The 11098-nt window shown below is 34.6% G+C and overlaps 1 protein-coding gene across 1 annotated transcript in view; it reads left to right on the top strand.

Moving 5' to 3' along the window:
* The first annotated feature begins 969 nt into the window (after window positions 1–969).
* The window catches only part of LOC122793664 (deleted in malignant brain tumors 1 protein-like), a 74612-nt gene continuing 64483 nt past the window's right edge, over window positions 970–11098 (top strand). The window contains exon 1 of the mRNA XM_044061917.1: window positions 970–1213. Coding sequence (XP_043917852.1) covers window positions 970–1213 — 244 coding nt within the window. The remainder of the gene's footprint in view (window positions 1214–11098) is intronic.

Here is an 11098-nt window from a genome sequence, read left to right as displayed (position 1 = left end):
CAGTCTAAAAGGTAGTAACAGCTGCCACCACCCACTAATATCAGCTACTAAAAAGGCCCTTAACAAAGGGTATCCAATTACTGTGCAATATTATTATCCAAATGGTAAGTGACTGAACAGCAAAGCTTATTGGAGTGACTTGGACAGTATCACTATATACATGCAATGTACTCTAGAGCTTAAATTATCTCTACATAAAACAGCCACAGTTGAAAGGTTTAAAAATATTTAATAATAAATAATAAAAACACAAGACAATACTTCTTACTACACAGTACTAGTTAAGAGTTCAGAGATCACAGGAAAATGCTTAAAATAATACAGTAGAATAGTTCTGACATCAACACAGATAAACACTTAGTCTAATCTTCCTATTTCCTAGCTATTTCTAAGAGAAACACTAAAGTCTAAGATCCTACTTACATACAGACACAGGCAGACTGGTGAGTTGGATTATCTCGAGAAAAAATGCTCTAATGCTCTCATTCTTTCTCTCCTTAAATTGATAATGCAGTACCACTGATTCATTTCAGATTACATCATTTCTTTCTGGTTCCCAGGCTAACAGAACTCAGAGGTTAATAGCCCTTTTGATCTTGCAGCTAGTTAGGGAGCCAGAGCAATAAAACAAATTATATATGTAAATTCTAGCCATTGACTCTGGCCTCAAAACAATAGGCAGAATGCCTTCCTCTAGACATGTTGGCTCTGAGTTTTAGATCAAAGAATTTCACAATGCTTGACTTATCAGCTTTCTTACAGCAGAGTGCATTGTTGTTACATTTGTGCAGTTCAATATCTAACAGCATTTTCTTCCATTTAAGAGAACAAGCCTGTGGCTTATATTAATATTTACAAATGACAGAATTATCTACAAAATTCTATCTGACTAGGCTGCCAGCCTTCGCCTATCTCAACAAGGAGGATTTGTGTATGTTGAAAAGAACTATTTCCGGGCACGTGTATAGTATGGTTGGGGTTGGAGATAGCGCCACACTTGAGTTGGAGGAATACAGTCAGTTTTCAGGCTTTGGAGAGGACACGGAGTCTGTTAATCATAGTCTGGCTCTACAGTCAGGAGCTTTAGGCATGTACACGATAGAACATCGGGATTTTGATGACAGGGATTTGGTTTGGTTTAGAGCTGACAGTGTGCATTTGAGTGATATTGATCTGGATTTACATAATGTACACTTGAAATTATTTTTAGATGGTATGGTGAAAGTATTTGGATAGAAGAGGGGGAACAGCCTGGGGTCAGGCTGGTTGGAGGAGAAGAGAGACAGAATTGTCCTCTTCCTTCTCCCTCTTGGTGATGGTGCTAATGTTATTGAGTTTTGGGATCAAGTGAGCTGCAGGATGCCTCTTGATAAGAATAAGCGAGTGGAGTATAGATGCTGTTTATTCGGACAGGGTGAGTGAGTACACTGACCTGATGGAAGCTAAGAAGAATGTCATGTTTCAGTTATTTTGTTGCAGTTCTTGAATAAAGTTATTGGTTTCTGTTTGAATTTAATAAAGGTCGTCAAATGTCTGTTGGTGTCAGTGTGCATTATTAAAGGGGGCTGGGATAAATGAAGTTTGGGACAAACTAATTTGTCCAGGACCATCTTAGGGAATTAGTATAAGGGTAATGAGGGTGGGTGGGGATGGATAGAAGGGTTTAGTGTAGTGATAGGGATAGGTTAGTTAGGCTGTGGATGGTATGGGGTTAATGGGGTGGGGAATCAGAGGAAGTGAGGTAGATTAAGGGAGGGATTTAGGTTTTATTTAAGTCTAGTGGGGGAAATAGTGTCACATTTTGGCATGAGCTTTAAACCCCCCTCCCTCTTTTCTTTGTTATTTTGGGTTATGAAGTGTTTATGGGGTGGAGAAGAGTGGAGAAGAGGGACAGTATTTGTCCTCTTCTTCCACGCTTTTGGTGATTGTGTTAATGGCATTGAGTTTTGGGATCAAGTGATCTGCCAGATGCTGCTTGGTAAGAATAAGCGAGTGGAGTATGGGCACTGCTTAGTCAGACAGGATGAGTGAGTACGCTGCCCTGATGGATGCTAAGAATAAAGTCATGTATCAGTTATTTTGTTGCAGTTCTTGAATAAATTTATTGATTTCTGTTTGAATTTAATAAAAGTCATTAAATGTCTGTTGGTGTCAGTGTGCATTATTAAAGGGGGCCAGGACAAATACTTTCCTAGCTTCTTTCTGCCTTTTCTGTGAATGTTTCCAAGGTTTTAAGATTTTTTAATACTTAATCTTTCTAATTGTGAAATTTCTGATGCTGTATCTGGGACTTAAATTTATACCTGTAGGCTTACCTAGGTTACATACACTGAAAAGTGAAATGTTTTTGTTCAGTAGGAAATTACATTTAATTGATTATTTTAATAGATGTGATAACGTGGGGCAGATTAAATGTGAGTTCTGATGATTCATTTTACTCCTATTATTCATCACAGGATGATTTTGGTGAACATGATATTAATGCTTATAGTAATCTTGACACAAGTACAGGTCCAGCGAAGAGTTATTTTATTCCTCTTTTTATGAATAATTGTATACAGAGCTATATTTCTACTGTGAATTTTGAAGTGGAATAGCTTTATTGGAAGTGCAGAAGCAAAACATCTGATGTTTGTTATAATTTGAGTAAATAGCAGTGGTTGGCATTTTGTGAATTTTGCAATGACAGAAGGTTGGTGGTGAAACCATCAAACAAGGGGAACCAAATATTAGTTATGCATTATACCCAATGCCTGGATATGTGTTATGCTCATCTTAAAAATGAAGAAGTATATGAAAAATATATTTCCAGATATTATGAGGCTATTGATGAATATCTACTCCTACTTAATAAGGAGTCCTGGTTAGGTTATTTCTTGGCCAATGATGTGGAAAAGAAATTTAATGTGGAAAATAGTAGTATAGCGGTATTTTATTGCCTGTCTAAAACCCACAAAGGCCTTGAAAATCTTAGTGGAAGACCAATTGTTTCTGCCAAAAATACTTCTTAAAGCACATTAGTATTTTATTACATGAATATTTGAAAAATAGGTTATGAGCACCTCCTCTTATATTAGGGATATCCAGGACTTTTTGAATAAAATTAGGGGGCTTAAATGGAGTAGCTCTATGTTCTGGCTTTGTATGGATGTTAAAAGTCTTTACACAAATATAAAATATGATGTAGGAATACAGAGCTTGTTCCATTTTCTAGGTGACTCACCTAGGTCACATTTTCTTATAGATTTGGTCTCTTTTTGTTTAAAAATAATTTCTTCATATTTAATGGGGACATTTTTCACCAATTACAAGGAACTGCCAATGGGGCAGCTTTTACCCCCATGTATGCTAATCTGGTGATGGCTAAGATTGAAGAAGACTACATATTTCCACATAGTTTCTATAGATCTCAGGTTATTTTGTACCTTAATTCAATAAATAACAATGTCTCCTGCTGGTATTTCACTCCACGGAGATGGAAGGTCTTAGATGTCAAGACAAAAAGTCCATGTATTGGCACCAAAACACCAACTTCAAATTATACAGAACTACATACAAATCCTTTAAGTTCTTTAAGCGTTGACTATTCAGTCCAATAACAGAAAATTATATGGTGAAATCAAAAAATTATTTATTGGGTGAGCGCTTTCGCTAACAGCTTTATCAAACCAGTTTGATGGTATTCAACTGGGCTCTCAGGTGAGTTTCCTGGATATTAAACTGAATGGCCTGGAGATTGGCCTATATAGGAAATTCAACCAAAGAAATATGTTTTTGTATGGGAAGAAACAAAGAAGTCCTTGGTGGAAACACCGCTGTAAATCCAAAATAAGTTTATTCTCCAACAGAACACATAAAATGTAGAAAGATAAGCGCTTTCGGGTACTAGACCCTTCTTCAGATAAAAGTACAATAAAAACATCATGAATTTAAATAAAAACCCACCAATAGAATATCAGTAAAATGCCCGCCTTTTCTTTAAAGTTGGTCTCATAGGTATGACATCATTCAAGCCAGGTGCCCTATGGGCCATTAGTTCAATGATCCACTTTGACTCTATTAACTCAGTGAGTTGTTTAATATCACCCCCTCTAGTGTTGAGTTTAACATTAGCAATTGCCCTAAACTTGAAATTGTGAGTAGGATTGTGCTCTATGTGTCTGAAAAGAGCATTATGTACATCTTGATTCCTGATGGCAGAAAGGTGTTGCAAAATCCTTACTTTGAACATGTTGTTAGTTTTTCCTACATAAAAGCAGCTGCAAGATTCACAGTTGGCCAAATAGACTATGTCTTTAGTTCTACAAGTGGCCCTAGCTTTCATAAGGAAGGTTCTACCAGTAACAGGATGTACAAAAGTGACATCCTTATTAACATAGGTACAGGCTTTGCATGTTCCACAAGGTACACTTCCTACTTGAGTTTTGAGCATTGATTTAGTGACAGTGTTCTCAGCACATAAGATGTCTTTTAAGTTCTTATTTTTTTTGTATCCAAAAATGGGGTGTGAACCTGCTATGTGCTTAATCTTATCATCACTGACTAAGACATTCCAATTTTTTCTAACTATCTCACTGATATCTTTAACATTACTACTATAAGTAAGCATGACCTTTTGTTTATTATTGTTACTACCCTTACTATGAGATGTACTAGATGCTTTATTGTAGAGGGATAGCTTTGTGATGTATGTTTGGTAATGACCACACCAATAACATATCTTTAAAACAACCAAGTGGCTATATACCACCCTTCAGTCCCTCAATGAATCTTTTTATGAATGCTTGTGAGCATGATCTTATGAGTTATTTTCAGCATAACCATGCTAGTAAATACTATAATTTAATGATAGCTCAGCGGAAAGCATTACAGGATTTAAGTGAGAACAAAAATATAACTATAAAGATGGCTGACAAGGGGGGAGCGGTGGTACTGTTGGATACCACTTTTTATCAGCATAAGCTTAGTGAGTTACTATCAGATAAAGACACATACATTCCTATTAATCCACTGATTGTTAGACAAACTACAGAAAAGGTATACAATACCCTTACACTACTTTTACATGATATGATTATAGATGAGGATCTTTACAAATCTTTAAGGGTAGATGGAGTGGTCACCCCCATTTTCAAAGGCTTACCCAAAATACACAAGTCATTGATAGACCCATCACTGCGTCCAATAGTCTCTGGGAGGAATTGGGTTACTGAAAACATTTCAATTTGGTTAGAATGCTTACTCAAACCCTATGTGGAGAAGATTGATAATATCTTGATAGATACTGGAGACTTTTTGAAGGCATTAGGTGAAGTTACAAGGACTGGTATTAGCAATGATTTTTACTTAATGGTAACGCTCGATGTTCAGAACCTGTTTACTGTTATTAATAATAATTATGGCATAGCGGCCATAGGTCAACTGTTGAGGATATGAATGTTACTTGCCAAAAGGTAGAGTTAGTACAAATTATGCTAACCATGGTTCTGGAAAATAACTTATTTTTGGGCTTACAACAGGTTTACAGACAAGCACAGGGTGTTGCCATGGGCACACCCTGTGCAAATACATATGCTAATTTAGTACTTTATTTTTGGGAAAAGGAATTCGTTTTTAACTATACGAGATGGATGTCACATATCAGATTATATAAACGATTTGTGGATGACGTCTTTATTTTATGGAGGGGGAGTGAGCCTGAGCTGACAGAGTTTATCAGTTATTTACACTCCACTACCACATTTTTTAGATTTACTCATAACACTTCTCAAGCCAGGTTGGACTTCTTAGATGCTTGTATAGAGCAAAGCATTGAAGGCTTTTCAACTAGCCTTTATAGAAAACAATGCTGGAAGAACACACTGCTGTTGTATGACAGTATGCATCCTCGCTATACTTTTCCTAGTGTGGTGCAGGGACAGTTGGAGAGGATTTCTAGGATTTGTACAGATGAGCCTACTTTTGAATATGAGGTGGATAGGCTAAAGGGCCTCTTTCTTGAGAGAGGCTATCAAGCCAAGATGGTGAATGATGTGATTGATAGTAAGAAAGGTAGGAGGATACATCGTTATAACCCTGGTTACATCGCAGTGAGGATGACTCTAGTACATCTCATAGTAAGGGTAGTAACAATAATAAACAAAAGGTCATGCTTACTTATAGTAGTAATGTTAAAGATATCAGTGAGATAGTTAGAAAAAATTGGAATGCCTTAGTCAGTGATGATAAGATTAAGCACATAGCAGGTTCACACCCCATTTTTGGATAAAAGAAAAATAAGAACTTAAAAGACATCTTATGTGCTGAGAACACTGTCACTAAATCAATGCTCAAAACTCAAGTAGGAAGTGTACCTTGTGGAACATGCAAAGCCTGTACCTATGTTAATAAGGATGCCACTTTTCTACATCCTGTTACTGGTAGAACCTTCCTTATGAAAGCTAGGGCCACTTGTAGAACTAAAGACATAGTCTATTTGGCCAACTGTGAATCTTGCAGCTGCTTTTATGTAGGAAAAACTAACAACATGTTCAAAGTAAGGATTTTGCAACACCTTTCTGCCATCAGGAATCAAGATGTACATAATGCTCTTTTCAGACACATAGAGCACAATCCTACTCACAATTTCAAGTTTAGGGCAATTGCTAATGTTAAACTCAACACTAGAGGGGGTGATATTGAACAACTCACTGAGTTAATAGAGTCAAAGTGGATCATTGAACTAATGGCCCATAGGGCACCTGGCTTGAATGATGTCATACCTATGAGACCAACTTTAAAGAAAAGGCGGGCATTTTACTGATATTCTATTGGTGGATTTTTATTTAAATTCATGATGTTTTTATTGTACTTTTATCTGAAGAAGGGTCTAGTACCCGAAAGCGCTTATCTTTCTACATTTTATGTGTTCTGTTGGAGAATAAACTTATTTTGGATTTACAGCGGTGTTTCCACCAAGGACTTCTTTGTTTCTTTGCTTGATTTTGTTTTTTGGTTGGAACAAGTCAGCACCAAGCATTTTTTGGATTGGATTTTTGTATGGGAATAGTTGCCATCCTCACCACTTACTGTCTGTACTACCTTATAATGATTTTTTTAAGAATTCATAGGTTATGTAGTGCCAATGATATATTTAATAAGGAAATTATGGAAGCCGAAAAAATGTTCAACACCAGAGGTTATAGTGTTAGTGAAGTTATGGAGGCTAAATATAAAATAATGGCATTGAGGCAGGAATATAACATGAGTAGAAGTGGGCCTAATATTGAGACTAGGAGGGATATTTATGTTAGAAATACATCTAATTTTAAGAGAAGTCCTGCCTTGGAATGGGGTAACAAAAGAGAAGTTTATTTTGTTACCACTTTTAATGTATTAACTGAACAAGTTGTCAAGAATATAAGACAATTTTGGCCTATGTTATTGAAGGACAAGGACTTAACATTTGTGTTACCTAGCCAGATTAATATTTCCTATAAGAGGGCTAGAAAATTGGCTGACAAGATTGTGCATAACCAATTTATTCCAACAGAGGCCAGTATGAATAGGAATATTGTTGTTCATGGAGGTACTACTCCTTGTAAAAAATGTTCAATTTGTAAATATTTGGTTAATTCTTTTCCATATATTAATGAATTTTGATTTACTTTAAAGAACAGTTTTACATATAGTACAGAAGGCATTGTTTATGCTCTGAAATGTACTTGTGATTTGATTTTCATAGGGGAAACTTACAGAAGCTTTAAAGTTCACCTTCAAGAACATATTAGAGATATTAAAAACAAAAAGCTGGATAGTCCACTGGGCAGTCATTTTTTTGCATCATCATAACTCTAATCCTGATAACCTTAAAAGATGTGTTTAGAAAAGGCTGACGTATGTCTGGGGGAATGCACAAGTTTGAAAGATAAACAAGGAGTGCAATTGGAAGTATGTAATCTACTTATTGTATGATTGTATAATTTTTTTTGTAGTGATTCTTAGTGTATTTAAAGCTGGTTTGAAATGTGCCTTTTACTCTTGGAAGGCTGTGTAAGCCAAGGCACTAAGTGTTTTAATAAATCTGTCACATCCTTTGGATTAGTAGCATTTTTGTCATTTTCTGTATCTTGTATTTGGTGGTATTTTTTAAGATTTTATTTTTGTCTGCAGATAGCGGATTCCATATGGTAAGACCTTTTCTAGAAAGAGGACATTTCCCTCAGTGGGTATTTTAAATCTAGTCTGACCAATGTACAGATAAACAAATCCAAGCACCTCTTGGAAGGAATAGAACTCACAACCTTCTAATCATCTAGCTACTAAATTGAGTCTCCTGCCTGTTGAGCCAGTGACACATTTCTGTTGAATCTAGAAATACATGTTTATAATTAACTGAGAAAAGAAGAGATGTCACCTTTTTAACACATAAAACAAAGGAAGAAGATAAAGAAGGAACAAAGGAAATCATAAAATGAATAAGGTATGGTTGAAATAAAGCAAGTAGAAATAATGAAAGTAGTCCACATTTGTTTTAAAAAAATGCAGGTGGAATAAGTTAGTAAAGAAGGCTGAAGGTCGGTTAGGTCAAACTATATAGAATACAACGTGATGGGATCGAAAGAAGAAATAATAACACAGAAGAAGAAATTGTTTTGGAAAAAGTAGAAGAACTTAGCTATTAAGGGAGCTAGATTATATTATAAAGAATCTGAAAAGATGCCAGACAAACTTTTTAAATTTTGTAAATAACTATGTAAGTGGTGATTTAGAATGACAATGTCTGCTATAATTCAGTGAGGCTCAATTGTAATAGGTGTGGTATGGAGGCTTTATAAATTGAAGGTTATTAGCAAGTTAAGGAGAATTACAAAACAATGTTGATCCAGTTACTATTAAGACTAAGGTCACTAAAATATATAGAGTCAGGAAAGGGAAGGGTGCAAGAAAAGTATTGTTGCTATTAAGAAAGATACATAACATAATGTGACATTAAAAAAAATAATAAAAACAGTGATGTACAGTCCCAGATCTGGGGTGGCAAGTATAAACTCAGCCTCCTACAAGTGAGTACTAAGATAAAGAAAGGGTAACTTGCTGGTAGTTGGGGGTCCTCAGTACTTAGATGGTCCTCATTGGATTTGATTATCTTATTTGGTTGTTAATTCCTTTGGCTTTACTGGAGTGATAGTTGCTTCTGCTGGTCTGGGTAAAGAGGTACCTCTTAACCCTAGATGAGGAGAAGCCACTACTATTCCAAGAAAGGCAAAGGAATTACCAGGCAAATAACAGGATAAGAGATATATGTGAAATAACGTTGACATTTGATAACTTGAGTCAAATAAATAACAGAGATAATGAAAATGATGAATTTAAGAAGAATTTTATTTATGAAAAGAAAACCACATATGATCATTCCTTTTTTTCTTCATTTTTTTTTTATTTTTGTTTTTTTACTATATAAACAGAAGTACATTTAATACAATTGTAAATAGCAGCAATACAATTGCAATGAAAAGAAAATATTTTTTTCCCCCGAGGAAAAAGCTATGTACAATATATACAACATGTCTGTGAGATATTAACTAAAACAAATTGTGGTACTCCAGACAGTAAAGTTCAGTATAGTAAGTAAGCTATAGACATTTTGAGAAACAAATTCAGGAGGCAGAGTTCTGCTGAAATATATTAATCACAGATAACACTTTTGTCCAAAGATTCTTGACAAGTATTTTAGGAAATAACCTAATTTACTATTTACTTTGTTTTAGTCTCAGTTAAGGTTACTTCTTTTAAGGAGGATAAAACTTACAAAATGGATAGCGATGAAATCTATCTCCAACCCTTAGAGATATCTTTCCTTGCCACTGCCAAAATGGTCCAGAGCAGGTAGAGATTCTAATTATATAACTTGTGGTTACCATTTTATTAAACAGAACTAAAAAAGAACTAGTTAAAGAAAAAGAATCAAACCATACAGCTTTCATGAAGTGTTCTGTGGAATTCTAAAAATGTTTCAAAGAAGGACAATCAAAAAATATTTGCATCCAATCTGCATTACAAATCTTGGTACACCTCCAACATTTGATGCTGCTGTTTTCTTTATTTTGGCCATTCTGTCTGGAGTTAAGAAAGTCTTTATAAAAATTTCCAAGTAAATATGCACGAATGTTGAGACCAAGATATATTTTAATATAATTTAATCTTTGGAATTTCTGCTTTTGATTAAGTAAAGAGTTATGATCCAATTTTATGTTTCCAAAAATGTTCATTTAAATTACTACTGTACTCTTCTACCTTGATTTGTTGTATAATATATCATAGAAAATTTTAATTAGTTTATAGTTTTCTTTATGACAAGAATGTGCAAGAAATAAACTTTTGTCATCAGCTTATATTATAATATTCTGTAAAAGTAATCAATTTTGAGGATCCATATCATCACCATTTATAAGATGTTAAAGCTCTTTTACTTTCAGATGTTTAAAACTGATACCAGCAAGAAAAGCTTTTGGTCTCCCAAAAGTCAAGTTTAGTTATGGAGACTTTATTAAAGAAAGATTTGGTTATACTAAAAGGAATGATAGTCTCAAACCAAAGTTTCAAGTCTATTTTACTGAGTATGACATTTCTAAAAATATTTAAAATGTGGTTCATAAAAGAAAAGGTGATGGGGATTGTATTATATGCTGTTAAAAAGACAATGTCAACAGGATTTACTTTGATTTATACTTCTTTTTTTTCCTGTTAAGTCATCATTAGTATTAGACAGGTTGAAATGTAAGGTTTTCCAATCTGAGTTATAATTAGGATAAATCCAGTTTATGATAGTTTTAAAAATTGTTGCTTTAACATAGGTATCTATATCAGGAAAGTTAATACTTCCTACATTCCAGGGTTTAATATGATGATGTAAGGCTACCCTAGGTTTCTTTGGAAACCATAGGAATTTTAGTAATTGTTTCTTAAGTATTTCTTTTTGATTTCTTTAGTGAATGGTTGCATCTTCCCCTAAAACCATTCCTTTAGTGAACAGTAGGGGAAGATAAGGATGAAAAATGGAGTGAAGTAGGCATATCTGTTAAGGCATCTGCTTTTAACTTTGTCACAAATTTAGTTG

This window comes from Protopterus annectens, chromosome 1.part0 (assembly GCF_019279795.1).
Source record: "Protopterus annectens isolate FY-2018-M chromosome 1.part0, PAN1.0, whole genome shotgun sequence".
Lineage (NCBI taxonomy): Eukaryota > Metazoa > Chordata > Ceratodontiformes > Protopteridae > Protopterus > Protopterus annectens.
The sequence above is the reverse complement of the archived record's forward strand: the minus strand, read 5'-3'. Positions and strand labels throughout refer to the sequence as shown.